Source organism: Haemaphysalis longicornis, unplaced genomic scaffold (genome assembly GCF_048455015.1).
Source record: "Haemaphysalis longicornis isolate Haplotype H1 unplaced genomic scaffold, Haemaphysalis longicornis Haplotype H1 scaffold_1, whole genome shotgun sequence".
Classification (NCBI taxonomy): Eukaryota; Metazoa; Arthropoda; class Arachnida; order Ixodida; family Ixodidae; genus Haemaphysalis; species Haemaphysalis longicornis.
Window position 1 is genome coordinate 305,122,441 of NW_027526203.1, and position 17,007 is coordinate 305,139,447.

Sequence of the window (17,007 nt, forward strand, 5' to 3'; positions counted from 1 at the left end):
GTTGTGCGTTCTGTTTCCTTGTTCATCTCTCAGTACGTATATTCTATCTATGCCCATAGCTACGTTTTTAGTTGCTTTTAAGCTTCCTACTTTTTTTAACGTTTCGTCAATTTTTGCCATTCCGTAGCCACGAATGTCACTGCGTTTTATTTTGTAAGCAAATTTCGAGAACTCCGCCTATACAGTCTGATATACCTTAATTGACAGTGGTATTTCTACGATTTGCATCAAGTTTGCCTGTTTTCTTAGGTGGTTTGTTGGTTTCTTTTAAATGTTCTGCTTTTCCGCCAGCTGCGACTTCCCAGGCTGCGATCAATGCCGTGATGTAGTCATTTGGAGTGTCTACGCCATCTTGATTTTTCCAGATTACAGCCGCGAATTTGTCCCAAAAGATAATTTTGAACTGATGGGCTATGGATCGTACTCAGTGAAAATTAAGTTTTCTTCTTTTTTGTTAGCTTTATTTTTTTCCTTTTGATATCTAGCCTATCCGACGCCTCGCCAAGCTGTGATTGCTGCTTTTAACCGTGCCTAGTACATTGACTTCATCCGCAATACACGGATGGTTCATAGAAGGAGGTCGATTTCGTTTTTCTTGCACCATGCATAAGGGTTCCTTCATCTCCATTTCCTGTCATCAGGTTTTTTCTCTCCGCCGAATCAACCCATGTATAACCTCGATTATTCCGTCTGGCTGTTCCAAGTTTTCCACAGCCATTTCGCCGTCTTGCTTGTCAACTACTTTCGCGTTAAAATTTTCAATCAGCATCGTGTAGTGCTCTGCTCCTTGACTCGACAACTTTGTACGAACTGGCTAGGGCCTCATTATCGCACTATCTTTAACCTGTACTGTGGTTAAGTTTGATTACCACAACAGCAACTTGTTCGTTACTGCGGAAGAATACCTCCCCATTCCTTGCCAACTTTGTGTAGATAAATGATCGAAATCTGTACTTCCTTTTACTTGCGGTCCTCAATAACACAGGATAGCCCTCTTTTTAACTCCATGTAGCCTTCTCCATGTCATGTAACCTCACGTGATCCTATGATATCCCATTTATTTCCCGAGAGCTCCTCTAATAGCACAGTAGAGCCTGTCTCGCTACGAGGACGCGGGTTCGATTCCCGGCCGTGGCGACCGCTTTTCTGATGGAGGCGAAAAGCAAAAACTCCCGTTTGTACGTGATTTCGGCGCACGTTAAAGTTCCCCATTTGGTCAAAATTAATCCGTAGCCCTCCACTACGGCGCGCCTCATCGCCTGGGCTGCGTCGGCGCGTTAAACCCTCCAATAAATCACCAGCCTGTCTCGCCAGACAGAGTTGGTGCGATGAACTTTGCTAAGTTCTAGTTCTAGAGGTAGCCTGTTCTGACACAGAAATTTTTAGCACCATCTGCTGTACCATTGGCCTGACCGCAGCCTTGGTCAGGTGCTTTATAGCTGCTGGCTACTGAAGGCCGAAACTTTGGGTTGTTCAGTTCTAGAGAAGTTGTGGCTTAGTACTTCACCAGGATGACCAGGCCCTGCTTGAATGAGGAATAGCCTTCATTGTATAGCATGCCCTATCTAGTGCTCTCTTTCGCATATCCTGGATAATATTTCTTCCGGTCCTGAAAGCACTCCAAACCTAAGGATAGTCGGTGAAAACAAAATATAGAAAGAAAGTACGCTGGAAGGGTTGCTGTGCTCTTTCACGCCAGCGTAACCATGTTCGCTAAAGAATAAGGAAGGTGCTAAATGTTTAGCTCAAGTTAACATTCGGCAAGTTGGTGGTACATCTTGGGAAGAAGCGCGAGAAAATGACTACGTAGAAAAGAAAACACAGGACGGCGCTGCTACCAACTGGTAGTTTATACGAAAACCGACATTTATAGTGTGAAAAAAGCCAACTCATCGATGTTATCGCACGCGTAATTAAAAAAACAGAAAACAAAAACAGAAAACAGAAAACAAAAACAAAACGAGGTACACAGCATGGTCACTACACGTGCAGTTCCAGAAATTCGGTTTCAGCATTCTGTAGTCTCAGTGATAATTCACTACCACACATCGACCCCTCCTGGCTGATATTGCCCGCTTCAATTATCTCTCTTTGTGTCCTTCCCTAACATCAGTGCACAACTGCTTTCTCTTCAAAAAGAGTCCTGCTCCCATCTTTTTTCACTCCTTAAAGGGACACTGAAACATTGCGGGATTACTAGCGCGAATTGTAGTCCGGAGTCCCCAGGCCATGTTTCGACCACTCTGGGCGCGTTTACGCGATTTTATTTAGTAGAAAAATTAATTCAAAAATGATGACCTCCTCTGTTTACGCTCGCCCATTTTCTCTGGCGTTTTCGTGTGACGTCGGGAGGAGCCGAGCTCGCAATTGGCTGCGCTACTGCACGGCTCCCCGGCCTTCAGACAGAGTCAGTCGGCCCAGCGTTTCATCCGCCGGCCGCCGACGGGTCGTCGCAATTCGTTCGCTCAGTTGAAACGAAGCCAGGACACGTTTGTGAATGGAAGAATGTGCCTTTCTTTACTTGGTTAGTACGTACACTGTATCTAGCTCCAAGTCAAGGTCGCTTCACACAAAGCGCTGCACAAGCGCACATGCGACGCTTCGCTGACTGGTACGCCAGTAGGAAAATATAAGGCCTCTTGAAGGCGGGAGAAGAGTCAGCGAAGTCAATATAGGTACTAAGGGAATAAAATCAACTGATATTTTTACCGTACAGCGTAAAACTAGGGTGCGGGAAGCCCTTTTTTGCGCTGGGCGAACAAGCACAGCGGCCAGCAGCACGACTACGCATCTGCGAACGCTTTTCCGTCTAAGAAATGCAATTGCTAGACGTGAGATATTGTGCAAACTTGGGGGATTCTTACTGCACAAGCGCAAAACAACAAATAGTCACCTAAGCTGCTTGGAATGCTAAAACTAAATAAAAGTGTAAACTGGTTATATATTATATACCTTAAATTTCCGAGGTCGGCAGTCCTCGCCCGTGGCTGAGTCGTTTGGAGCGCTAGGTATGTCAGCGGAAGTGTTTTGCAAGTCACAAGTTCGCATCCCGGCGGGTACGGGCTTTTTTTTTATAAGTTAACTTTTTTCGTTTTCCGCAGATGTTTTCTATACTGAGTTCACCTTTTTTGGGGCCGCAACGTTCATTGCTCCACGAACTAGTTCACAGAGCGCGCGGAGGCTGGCACTGGCGCGCTAGCGAGTTCTCGTTGGCGTGCTGTTGCCATAAGCACCGACTGCTTGCGGGCAGTGGGCACAGGCCAGAATCAACAGACCCTTGGCCTGGAGCGAACACGCTTTTTACGATACAGGCATGAGTGAGGCAAGCTCCAAATATAGGGGAAAAGCACATGGCATTTGAGCGTCTGCGGGGACGCGGAGGGAGTTCATGCACTGCGTAGGCCTCGGCTAGTGAATGCTACGATTCCAAGCCGTCCTCGGAGGCTTATCTTATGCATTTTACAGCCGAGAACATGGCAGAAGCGCGGTACGATGATTACTGAGATATAGAGAATGCCCATCCAACAACGCCATTGGTTGTGTTTTACAGAACCGAAACCGAAACTTGTTTGATTGCTAACCTTGGGCATCGTCCAATCACGGTGCCCCCTCCTCCCAACGTCACAGCCTTAGTTGGTGCGGCCGCGGCAAACCGCGCATGGTAGTTTTTCTTCTTTCGCGCTTTGTAAAATAATTACCGATTTGTCAACCGGATAAACGATGAAAAGTGTGCTAAGTTGAGGTAGTCTACGCAGTGCAAGCAAAAACAGGAGCTTGACAAATACACTTCAGTGTACCTTTAAATGCACTGCCAAGTTCGTGTAAGGCCTGCCCTTCAAAGAGCTGTTGTGCTCATGTAGTCGGATGTTAAGGCACCGACCGGTCTGCGCGATGTAGGCCTTCCTGCATGCAAGCGGGGGAGGATAGGCAACTGAGTGTGCGCAAAGCACATACTGCAACCCATGCGCAGCACAACAACACAGACTGAAAAATGAAACATGGATGCTGTACCTACCTTGCGCATACTTAGGTGTCTATAAGAGATAATAGAAGCGTGCCAGATCAGTGCCAGATAACACAGAGAGATAATAGAAGCGTGTCAGATCAGCAGGGAGGGATCGATGTGTGTTAGTGAACCATCGCTGAGACTGCAGAATGCTGAATTTTAATTTCTGGAACCGCACGTGTAGTGACTATGCTGTGTACCTTGTTTTTTTTTTTTTTGTTTTTTTTAATGTTCTGTTTTTTGTTATTTCGTGTTTTCGTTTTTTGTACGCGTGCGATAATACCGATAAGTTGGCGCTTTTAAACCCTGTAAGTTTCTGTTTTTCCTAATAACATACCAGTTGCTAGTAGCGCGCCGTCCTGTGTGTGTTCTTTTCCACGTAGTCGTCTTCCCGCGCTTCTTCGCAGGGTGCCAAATGTTCGGCTGTTCTGCTCGCGGCAGCGTGGGTCGATATATTGTCACGTTGCCAAAGACGACGCAGTTGTCTTCAAGAAAAACAAGTTTATTGGAGCGAACGTCTGCTCTTCTAACAACTCAAAGGATACAAGGCGGCGATACAGCAATCAACTAAGTGACGTGCGTAAACTGGTGTCGGTGATTCGAATGCCATGGCGTCTGCTCTGCAGGCTTTTATCTCTTGGCGCCAGTGTTTCTGGAACCGTCGATTTACACCCAGAACATTGTAGATCAAAGAAGATCATTCTGGGCTAGTGACATTATGGCTAGACAGTATGCTTATCTGAATGTGATAGCCCGCGTGGCATAAAAATACACAATGAAAGACGCGCTTCGCTTGGGACGCAGATAACACAGCCGGGCATGGCCTGGCAGCAAAAACAAACAATAAACTTATACATGGTTCGCGGCAATATCACATGGCGCCTTGCGTGGGTCTCTGCTAAGGAGGTGCAATTGTAGTGACGGCAGGGGCGTGAGATGGCGGCCAATTTTAGATGCGATGCATCTCTTTCACTCGCCTTGTCCCTCCGGCGTCGTTTGGCGTAGTCCGCATCCCTCCCCCATTCTCCTCGCCCCGAAAGCTGCGCGCTAGCGCCGCTCTCACTGCAGCTCCATCTGCGTGTTAGCGCTCGCCGGCGCTCGCCCTGTAGCCGTGCCAGCTGTGCGTGGGTGCGGGTTAGCGCGCAGCTTGCGCGCAGCTTGCGCTCGGTTAACACATGCGTATGCGGTGTTCTCTCTCATTCCGCTGCATACAAACGCGGTAACTGCGCCGCTCCGCTCAGTCGTTCCGCCGCCGCTCCGCCGATGACATCCTCCGATGACCACCGATGATTTGAATGGAGTCTAACAGGCCTGCTATCGCGATGGTCGGTGCAACCGTAACAAGCACCGGCCACGCCGATAAAAATTTACACCATCTTCCCGCGAGGGGAACCATGGGGTAGATGCCACGCGTCGGGGGTGAACATGCTGCGTAAAATATGGGCACACAACAACAATGGACACTCTAACATAACGGAAACGCAACGGAAACCCCCGATGCGTCGCATCTACCCCATGGTTCCCCTCGCGGGAAGATGGTGTAAATTTTTAGCTTCATGCTCTCCTGACGCTCTTTGAGTGTGCTGTTGACGAATTTTAATACGTTTCCTAATGCCGGTCATTGTACGTCGGATTAGGCAGCGCTTTGTACACGACTATTCCCCTAACCCGTATGCCTGCAAGATTATATTTGGAGCTGGGCCCAGCGTGGCCACCACATCCATCGTCGCCAACGACTGAGCTAAGAGCGAGACAGCAAATTTAGCGGAAGTGCCGGGATGTGCATGCTGGCATAAAAGTCGTAGAAAGGTCCACTGCTCTACATTGTGTGGGCTTTTAAGCGTAGACGTTTTTGCTTGTTGTGCTCGCGTCAAGTGATCGTACCTTGAGTTTTAACTCCGGAGGAAGGGACATGGTCAACTCAGTGCAGTTGAAATGGTATTCCAATTAGTGTAACGCCGTCACTTTCACGTCAAGGCCGAGTGCAATCTCAGCTCCCAGGTCACTTGGCTGCTGCTCCGCGTTTTTGATGAAGAGCAATACAGACGAAATGCGACGAGGACGTCCACTTCACGATTTCCATGGATTGAATAAAATCGGTCTTATCTATATTTAAGGACAACACATTTTATTGGCATTTATGGGGCATGCGCAGATAACACAGCAAACAGCAAGAGGTCAGTAATACATCATCAGAATCACATGTGGTATATCTCTTCTCATCTTACGGAGAGTAAATACGCAGCATTGCATTCACCTCTTTGCATTCTCATCTGAGTTGAAAACACAATGTGTGGAATAGCATTTCCTACACCTTTTTTGCAGCCTTCTGTAGTGCCAGAATCTGAAATTTGAAACGTTCTTCAGTACTTACCTAAGTGCGCTACTGGCTGAATGTAGTTAACAGAAGCCCCTCATCAAAATGCTTGAGGTCGAACCACAGTATAGTTAGCGTCAAATTAGTACGACTTCGGTGCCAAATACTAGGGCAGTATTTGAGAATCCACTGAGCCTTTGAGAAACCACAGAGAACTCCGACGCAGTACATCGTCAGTATTGCCAGAGAACCACTTCGAGGCGGTAGCGCCGGACCATTCCGAGAGCAGCGCCAAAACAGCGATTGCTAACGTACGTGCACTGTAGAGAGGAGTATCTTTATGATTTTTATAGTTTATAAGATTATAGACTTCGTCTCAAACCTTTGGTGCGGCGAAAATAACCAGCCGAAGTAAGGCAACCGAGGTAAAAAATATAACATTTTTCAAACATACCAGCACCACGTTTCAATTAGAGTACGCTCTGCAAGAGTGTATTAATCAATCTACTACCCCTCCCCCCCCCCACCGTCTTCAGGGTGAGCATAGCATTAACACTAGTAAATGTGACATTCATATCTCAAATACAATCACAATTTCTGTCATACCCATCTAAAATTACAGTATACACCATCACCAAAGCACACCAGGAACTGACAGAATCATTTCTACCTTGGGAAGTACCCTCAACACCTCGGGCGCACATCTTGAATGCGTGTTGATTAAGAATGACTGATGGCGATGCAACATCTTGACCACTTCTTTTCTGTACTTGCCTTGAAAACGAAACCACGAAAGCATTCTGAGCAACTTGGAGTTCACGTATACATATAAATGTGGCTGTTGGTTAATTTCAGCTTCTGTACCAATGCCCTGTGAGGTTATGAGATCATTGGCATATTGTGTTAGACAGCAGAGGTGAGTTTTAAAGTCCTAATTCATTTGCAGAACTTGCTTTTGCTTTACTTCCAGTGCTAACACGTTTTTTAGGAGGTTGAATTTCCTTCATTATGCAAGTACGTGCAGCGAAGCATTCTTTATAGCGGCATCAAAGTAGTGGTTTTCGGCCGCCGCGGTGAATTGCGCGAACGCTGGGTAGTCTATCACGACGCGAAGCTTTGGCTGTAAATATGCGGCGGTGTTTGCTGCGGCGGTGTTCGAAGTAATTAGCATTTATAGTCGTGCTGGTAACATTACAATTACGACACACAAACGAGCAAGCGGGCTAGTGAGCAATAAAGGCTTCCAGGGAAGCTACCGACAGTAGTTTCGCCTTTTTGGCGCGCTTATGCATCACGGCCGGCGCACTCAACGCAGTTTCCATTCGAGCATGCAGCAATAAAGTTGGCTCGCTGGGGTGGGCACGGTCTACGAGACGGAGGAAATGTTCCTCGATGAGCGTAGCGCACGCTCATTGAATTAGGTTAGTTTTTGTCGAGGCCGGAGCACCTTCCTGGCGTGGCCAGTGCTTTTGCTTCTGGTGACACCAAAGAACAAGAGGACGTTAGTTTGTATATACACACGTGCGCTGTACCTTTGGAGATTCGGGCTCACGGAATCTTTCTGAAATTGACCTTCTAAGATAGCGTTGTGACTTATAAATGTGGACGACATAATTTCGAGCATGTACGCGGCGTCGCACAGTTTATTAAGGGCTCCAAAATTGGGGCCTTCAAACTCGCCAAGGCTATCATTGTTGGACTACGGAGCAAACTGCAGTGATGGGCTACATAAAAAACTCGGCTACTAGGATACCTTTAACCTGAACCAAAATTCGTTCTCGGAGCCTCATTTTTTTCCACTATCAGCCATGCGTTCACCTCAGCCTATATTTAAACACTTGATCCTGCGATCTGTCCAAGATATATGCTTAAGCTACATACAAAAAAGGAGGTGAACAGCATACGACGAGTGGGAAACGTTCTCACAGATTTGATGTAGAGACGATGGATATGGATGCTTTCTTGCATCTTCAGTCGCTTTGTTGTAACAATTATTCGGTCCCTAAGGTCATAAGCTACCCGGGACTACCCGACACCCCGCTCCGCTCTCTTCCTTTTGTAAAAGGCGAAAAGGGCCAAATGGTCTTGTGTAGAGCGGAGGCTGTATATCTGCCTTTTCTGCAAAAAAAGGCAATGTCCGTTTTTAGGTCGACTAAATTTTTCTGTTGTATCGTGAACAAGAAATTCGTGAATAGAAGTGACACAAACTCCCGTTCTTGTTCTTCACGTTGTCTGGCACTACAACATTATTTCTTGCTACCATTATACAATATATTACAGTGTAGCTATGGCATTGTACTATGTTGTTATTAAGCCAGGCGCATCCAGTCAAGACAAGCAGCGGCCTTCCCCTAAATATTGTGGAGTGCCAGTGATTGGGCGATATTTATGATGCCATAAGACGGCAATAAACTGGGAACGTACGTAATGTGCAATAATACCTTTACGCTTAGAATTTGTTGCTTTTACGAGAACACAAACAAATCATAGTTTCAGCTGGAACTATATGGATATGCGGCAAAAAGTGTGGCCTGTACCATATATATATTAAGCGTGATGGTGTGAAGGTTAAGTAACAACCGATAATAGAAAAAGGCACAAAACTATGGCAAGTTGCTTGTACATAGAGAGGAGGATGCTACTGCTTATGCTTTGAGTGTAAAATCTGACCAAGTTGACACATATGGTGGAATTCACGTAAAAGCACTTCTCGATGACAGCTTGACGTTACTTTCAAGTACAAAAACAATTATTCCAATTTTGATCATTTTATTGGCGTAATGATTTGACGAAAAAAACAATCTACAAGAACATCAATCCACAGGCTAATTTAATTCGACATAGTTAATAATAATCTTGAACTATCATCAATCGTATTTCATTTGGCAATAGTAGCGCACAGCGCAAACCAATGTACTTCTTTCCTACATTTATAGAAGAGTTGGAATTTGTTTCCAAGGCATATGGCTACATTTGAATATTTTGAGGTGCTCCGTGCTTCTTGCACTAAAGTCTCCGTTTCCATGGTTTGTCTACATATTAGAATATTTGGATTAAATCTGACACCCTTTTAAAGCTGTGAACCTGCATGTATAAATTGCAAGGTTATCCCAATATTATAGCTTATTTTTAATGAAGTGTTTACGACCAGCCGTATCGTTTTTATAGCAAAACAAAGCAGTTATTACTAGTAATTTGCCCTCCAAGTAGCATGTGCAGGCAACTGAAAAAGATCAAGTTTTCGTTTGCTGAAATAATTTGGGAATAGTTTCAAAGGGGAACAGGGTTTGTCCTTAGGAAAAAGTCGAACTCCCGAGAGAGGTAATTTTCCGAATGACGAGTTGTTCATTGAATATTAACTGCACCTGCCTGCAACTTCTTAAAAAAAGTTTACCCAAGGATTTTTTGGTATGCCATATTTTAAAGGTCAGTTTTCTCTTTTTCCACTGCCTGCAAAATAAATCCCCAAGAATCCCTTCCAGTAGCCTACTCATAATACGAAATTTTTTTTGTTTGTTTTTACCTCGGATTCGCGTTAAGGGGGTTGAGCAGTGCCTTTGTTTTAAATGTGTCTTCTCTTGTTATTCTTTCGTTTTGTGACCTGTGTAGTTGCGGCGATGTAAATGTCCCAAAAGCCAATCGTTTATACTTCAATGCAACTTTTCGTTTGTCTGCTTTTCCACAATCAACAAGAATGACCAATCACTGAGTTTTAGGCAGAAAATTCAACCAATAAAGGGGTCTGATAAAAAATTTGGCACATATTTCTTGAGGCTACCCTACACAATCAAACACCCAATGGTGCCATTGCATGGTGCCGTTTCGTTAAGCACATTTTTCTGGCTTAATTGTATTCTTAGCCTCATAACTGGCTTCCATGGTTGGTTTCGTCCCAATATTTGGTTATTCAGGTGCATTGTGATGAAGGAAGTCCCCAGTGCGTTAACATTGGGCGTATAAAAACAAGTGGAAGAATGCGACCGAAGTTTACCCAGCTTGAGCGAATACGTATGGAATGCTGGTATTTCTAAGCAAAGTATAACGAAGCCTTCAATTTAGAAAAGCCCCGCTCAGGTTCACTGTGTTGACAAAGAATTAGAATTTCGGCAATTGGCGGATATGGGTGTAGAGGGTGGAGAGGGGGGGGGGGGGCACAAACGATCACAGTAGTAGCTCTTCTTAAACAACGCACCTGACTGCCCATTATCTGTGATCGAAGCCAAAAGAGGCTGATGAGAAGCCTCAGCATACCATTTCACTTGAAAAATTGCCTGCACGCAGACACTGCGAAACGCTAACAATATTTTCTATTGCATGATACCCCAGTTCTGATCACATCTTTGAGTCGAAAAGGATGCCGGATCTTGACATTCCTCAATTTCTTTTCCTTGTGCGCAACTATTGGTCATTCTACTGCACGATGGACATCGGCAGGGGGGCGCAAAAGGGGCTCTTGCCCCCCCCCCCCCCGTCCTCCCCAAGTACACCAGCTCAATTGTCCCTTCCCACCGTCTCCATCTCCCCACACAACACAACGGGTTTTCCCCTCAAGACAAAAACTTGCTGACGCTCATGCACTGCATTATCGCGGCACACTCCCACACACGTTCGTTCGAGAATGTGCTATAGTGGGCACAAACTGGGTATACGAAATCATTTTTGGCACCTACGGTTCGATAATCTGCGCACAAATCCGGTACACCTGAATATTTTTGCATTATACCTCCATCATCAATATGGCCTTCATCACACCTGACGGGTCAATAAAATAAAGCAATTTTTTTACTCAGCAGCTGTCCAGTTCTACTTCTTTCTGCTCGGTTCTCACAGAATACCAACTGTTTGAGGAATTCTTTTGTAGTAAAACATAAGTAAACGCCAAAAGAAGTGTAAGCAGGGGAATTATTTGTTTTTCTTAAAAGTTGTGGAGTGTGCAGCAGGACATCAAAGTCCACAGTTATCATACAGACTCCACAACTGTATGTTGTCGTGAAATAAAAATAATGTTACTGAATGTTACAGACGATCGAACTTTTTAGACTTGCTCCGCGTTCGCGACGAAATATGAACGCAGCCGATTGAAGAGCATACCCAAGCTTATCGTGTTCGTCTGAGAAGACCCTTTTTCAGGTGGGCAGCAAGCGTCTACCTCCTTACCTGCAGTTTTCTTTTCGGGATAGTTGTGTGGAATTTTATACCTGCTTAGTTCCGCAATTGAGCGTTTGCTTGAGCCATTCGCATTTTTATAATTGTGAAGTGTTTGTGTTTTCTTCATGACTGAAAATACTCGGCAAACTGGCAATCTCTCTTAACTAAAAAAAGTTGGAGCATGTGTACTGCATATTTCACTCCCAAAGTTGTTTTAATATTCTGCCGTTTAAAGGCGACTGTTCTCAGTGATTTTTTTATATCATTGCGCGTAAAACTGGTAGCCCTCTAAAATTGGCTTTAAATTTGACACTTGTACATGGACTGCACTACCAGTATATATTGGTACGGTGGAGGCATTCTTCGCCTTCCTAAAACTTAAGTAAACAAGAGACCTGTAGCGTCAAACCTCAACACACAGGGAATGTGATGCATTCTGCATCCAACGTATATTAAGAGAGAAAGGCTCAACGTGCCATTATACAGGTGTAATCGGTATATTTTCCTGCGATGTTTCCTGGACGTGGATCAATTGGCAAAGCAAACACAGACTACCAACCCTTTTATACTGTTGTAGGTAACCTTAGTAAAATAACAGAAAACGGTATAATTGCAACAAAACTTTTCGTTCTTCAGAACCCTAAGAGCACTCTAAATAATTTCATATTTAAATGGTTTTATTTTCATACAACGCACGCTTTTTCTCTCATGCCCCATTTTAACCAGTGATATTATCGTATTGTCCCGCTTACAGTCCACAGCTAGAGTTAAAAATCTGAAAGGCAAAGTCTACGGATGCTGCGTACACCACAACTGGGGCACCTCTAGGACAGCTTTGCGGTATTCTGCGTTTAGATGCAGGGTTTGCGAAGCACTATTTCGCCCTCATCCGGTCTTTGCCAGCAATTTTTTGACCGTTAAGTGTTCTCGACGTCGCAAGGCATTTTTTCGTCCAGATCTCTTTTTTCTTTATAATGCCGACGCTCCAAATTCTTTGCTTCCTGGCTGAATCATCGGGCAGCTATACGCCACATTCAAGAGCACTCGTCTGTACCGAAGGCAGTGGCCGACCATTAAAGCATTGTATGGTACGCGGAAACAAATGGGCACCCATAAAATATGGACGTATTCTTGAATCGCCCATGCATGCACATGAGACGATGATGGTCTTTCTGATGAATGGGAGTGCAAGCTGCAGAGCCTCAAAATGGTTGCCCCGTATAGTGTGTTTGAAGCCCACCACCGCAATTGGGCTTAAGATATACGCATGAAGTATTCATGCGTATCATTGTGGCTATTCTGATCTGCAATGCTATTGAAAGGCGCGGGTACGGGACGACTGCTAAAAACTAGTAATTTTAAGTGTTTCTTCAATACTGCACTCCGACATTTGTACAGCCAAAGCAAGACGTGTTTTTGTCACTCACGCAGCGCTCTCGTTATAATATTGTCTTAGACAACTGCATGGGACCTGAATGAAATGTTTCGCAATTTAGCCTTTAGAGCTCACGTACAAGTCTGTGATATCATACATTTAAGCCTACATTTGTGAATGATTTTGGTATGAATCAATGTCAACGATCTGATGTGCTAGTTCTATTGCGAAAATTATACAAATGAATTGAAATCCCTGTAGGGTTGTGGGTCGTGCCAGAGAGTTAAGGGTAGCAGAAAAAGTGTTGATAATGGGTACCATTTCCACGTCCTACTCCGCGATTTCTGAAGTAAGGGCCCGTTTAGAAACCTAGCAAAACATTTTTATGAGGGTGATATTTCGCCACCACCATGTTAGCTTAAAACCTACTCAGTGGGAATTTCGTACCAATCACAAGGGCTAGAGTGCAACCAAGGTTTAAAATTTGCTGCCAGTGGCGTGACACACCATGACTTATATTTTTATAAGCCTAGAACGATCACCTTTCAGTCGACATATTGAACACAAAGCAAGATTGCACCTTTAAAGCTCAGTGCGAAAGTAAACTTGGCAGAATACTAAAGAATCCCAAATTAGTTGGAAAGTAGCGCGATGTCTCAACCTACTGGACATATTGGGTCTAAGAACAAGTCTGCATAAAAACTGGGACTTCGCTTTTTATTAGAACTCGCTAAATTTGAGGGTGATAAAATATATTTCACGGGAAACTCTGCACTCGTTCCCGACGTCGTCCCCGCGGGTGATCAGAAGATGTGTGGTCTGGTGAAGAATGCAACGATGAGGAGCGATTAGGCTTTCAATGGAAGGGTCGTGCATATTTCCTAATGTTTTCTGACAACAATGTTAAAAACGAATTCCCGGAACTAGAGATATTTTATTCTCTAAATAATGGTTCAATGTTTATATATTTAATCAAGAAAAGTTTTTTCTTCTCCGCTTATAAGGTTTCCCAGTTGAAGACGTAACGAAAATTCACTGTGAGCGCATTGTCATTATTATTGATGCAAACACCTACCAGTATCGATTCATTCTCCTCTAACCGCGTTACAGAAATGCGTGCTCATTGGAGCCACTGGTTGCACCTATTTTAAACCCCACCACAGATGTATTTACAAGACAACAACAACTAGTCACATTGGAATTTTCGTAAGTTAGCGCGAGAAAGATGGGTGCTATGCACATATATGTGACACACAAAACACACGACACACATAACCTCGAATGACCACGCTTTAGGTGTTTCAGCGTCTCCCAATAGTGATCACGCATTCGCGCAGTGTCTGGGCAGATGTGGCCACTAATGCCTCGCCACATACGTATGTCACTTTGTGGTTTCCTTTCCCATCACAGCTTCTTGGGATTGCACACACCAACATTATATTGCAACTGCTTCATGATTTATAAAGGCTGCGAAACACTTGGCTGATGAATTTCAGAGGACTTTGAGGAAGGTGAACATGGCCTGTCGCAAACACAATGCGACTAGGGCCCTAAACATAACATGGCCTCTTTGCATTTTTTTTAGTTACAGAAGCAAGCTCTTCGCCCTAAATAAATTCACGTCATATTAAGGAAAGAAACGACAAGGTCCTCTTTTATATCCAGAGTTCTCAAATAACATTCTTGTTTAAAAGTAAAACTGCCGTGCTCAACAGAAAGGACAAGTTTCACGCCGCTTTGCAGTTCCTCCCAGTAACATGCACATGCATTAAATTGTTCGGGTGTTTGGGGCGCTGAATATACGGTATTTGAGAATGTTTGTTGCTAGTATGAACGTTTTACCACCTTTGCTCGTTCAAGATAAGTCAGACTATTTCACTGGGCACGATGAGACAAGAAGAGCCATGGTCACCATAGGAAGAAATACGAACACCCCACTTTGCTTTCACTGCATTCTCAACCTTCGTCACAGCGACACACGCATTGAAGTGCAGCGAAATGACGGGAAATGTGGGAAGACAAGCAATTTACGACATTCAATAAATACGCACAGCGCACAGCGATCAAGTTCTACAATCTAACATCAGAGGAAATTACAAGCTGTGAAGCAGGAATTGTAAGGTTTTGTTATACACTGCTTCTTTTACATCGCACAACACAGGCGCGGGTCAGAATCACAAAAAACAGGAAATGTCCTGCCTTTTATCGTAGCATATAAAGCGATGTCAGAATGAGCAAAAGTGGGTACATGTCGAAAAACGAACAGCGGTGATTCAAACAGCATGACAGAGAGATCTGCTGGTAACACCAAAATATCCATGCGAAGCGCTAACGACACTGGCGCATGCAGGGATGCACCAGAACGCCACAACATTTGTGGTCAGGCCGTCTGGGGCAGACGTGCACTGAGAATCGGTTCTGTGTCACACGTACACTGGCGTTGGCGACCGGAGGTTGAGGATCGCATATTGTCTGTCCTTAAAGCTCTGTGGCTGCGAAGTCACCTTGAGATCCCGGAAACCCAACAGCAAGCATTCACCAACTTCGGGCAAGACAACACACACAATACTTCACATAATTTGACATACTTTTGTCTATTTTTCTTCACGATGTTGTGCACTCTTTCTGAGTTTTCTGGCGCACTCCACAATGTCACTTGTTCACGACGCAAGACAGCATACACAAGCCCTAGCCGTCGTTATGAAGTTCACCAAAGGTCCATTTCATGTCCATAGCGGAGCGTGACCGATGTAAAAAGCTGCAGGCTATCAATTCTTGAAAAGAAATGAATACCTGGTAGACAAACGTTTCGGCAATTCATCTGTACACTTACTCCAGCCAAGTTAAATGGCTATTCAAAGCGTAAATAGCAGGACGTAACGCTGCATTCTTTCATATTTCTGCCCATACCCGACGTTCAAGGTTATCCAGGTTCCGGCTTTCCGCCTTGTCATCTGTAGGTGTATCCAACCGGTCCTGCTCCAGACTTTTGCGGTTACGTTGCTGCGGCGACAGGGCGAAGAACCTAATTACAATATCGAAAACGTCACTCCTTCGGGAACTAGAGCAGAGGTTTTCTCAGTTCTCGCGCTGCCAGCAGTTCTTCCCTCTATTCCGCGAACTGCGTCACTCGTCGCCATGGGCAGCAGTTTTCATGCACTATAGCCCCCGCTGCACGCACCAGCACTCCTTGTAGGTGATTCTGGTAAAACGAACAATGACGCGCGTATTTCGGACGTTACGTATAAGGAGACCGTAGAGCTCTTTTAGAAGCCCGACGCTGGTGGGCGGGAGCTGGCGACTGTCACGCTGGGGCCAATTTGTAGCGCCTGCGCGGTGTCCTTTTAGACAAGCTGGTGGCTCGTGTCGACCAGGGCGTTCTTGCTCGTGCCGCACTTACTCGCTGGAGCGACGAAAGTGCTGCGGTTGAGACGCACCGATCCGCCACCGACGACGCTCGAGTATGTTCCGGCCACGGTACGCTCGGTTCCTGTGCGGCTGTCTCGCGAACCCCGGGCGGCGCCACAGCTCAGCATGCGCTTGAAGGCGCGTCGGAACTTTATGGACATGGCGTTGTACAGGATCGGGTTGATGGCGCTGTTGATGAAGATCATGGTCTTGCAAAACATGAGGTACCACAGCTCCATGTAGCGTTTCTCTGCGAACGAGTTGTAGACGAGCAGCACGCGATACGGCAGCCAGAGGGTGGCGAACACGGCCACCACCACGAACAGCATCTTCACCACCTGCGAGCACCAGAAGAAAAGAAGAGCGCCATGTTGTGAGTAAGGATTGTGTTTTTTGGAAACATTTGTTCGGGATATTCTGCTGACAAAAGCGGCATTTGTTTTGTCTCAGTAAATTCGGCATCCACAGACTCCTGTTCTATAACAGCATTCGTTTTAGAGCATTTTCAGCTTCATAGGGACTGCAAATTGCTCACATGGGCTCACTGGCACAAGCGTGTGCACATGCGGGGCAGCGGGGTCACCAAACTTCCCCCTTTCCCCTAATCACTCAACGGGGGGTTGCGTCATGTTTGCCTCATAAATTTATTCAGGCGAACCAGACACCGTCATCGTTTAAAGCACACGGTGATGGCCATGCGGGTTTCCGACAATAAAGCGACTAAGGACCCCTTATGTCGCATTCCAAGAACTG

At 45.3% G+C, this 17,007-nt stretch overlaps 1 protein-coding gene across 1 annotated transcript in view; it reads right to left on the minus strand.

Moving 5' to 3' along the window:
• Nucleotides 1-5,989: 5,989 nt before the first annotated feature.
• The window catches only part of LOC144159330 (bombesin receptor subtype-3-like), a 75,608-nt gene continuing 64,590 nt past the window's right edge, over nucleotides 5,990-17,007 (minus strand). Inside the window, exon 4 of the mRNA XM_077690747.1 lies at nucleotides 5,990-16,592. Coding sequence (XP_077546873.1) covers nucleotides 16,191-16,592 — 402 coding nt within the window. The 3' untranslated portion in view covers nucleotides 5,990-16,190. The remainder of the gene's footprint in view (nucleotides 16,593-17,007) is intronic.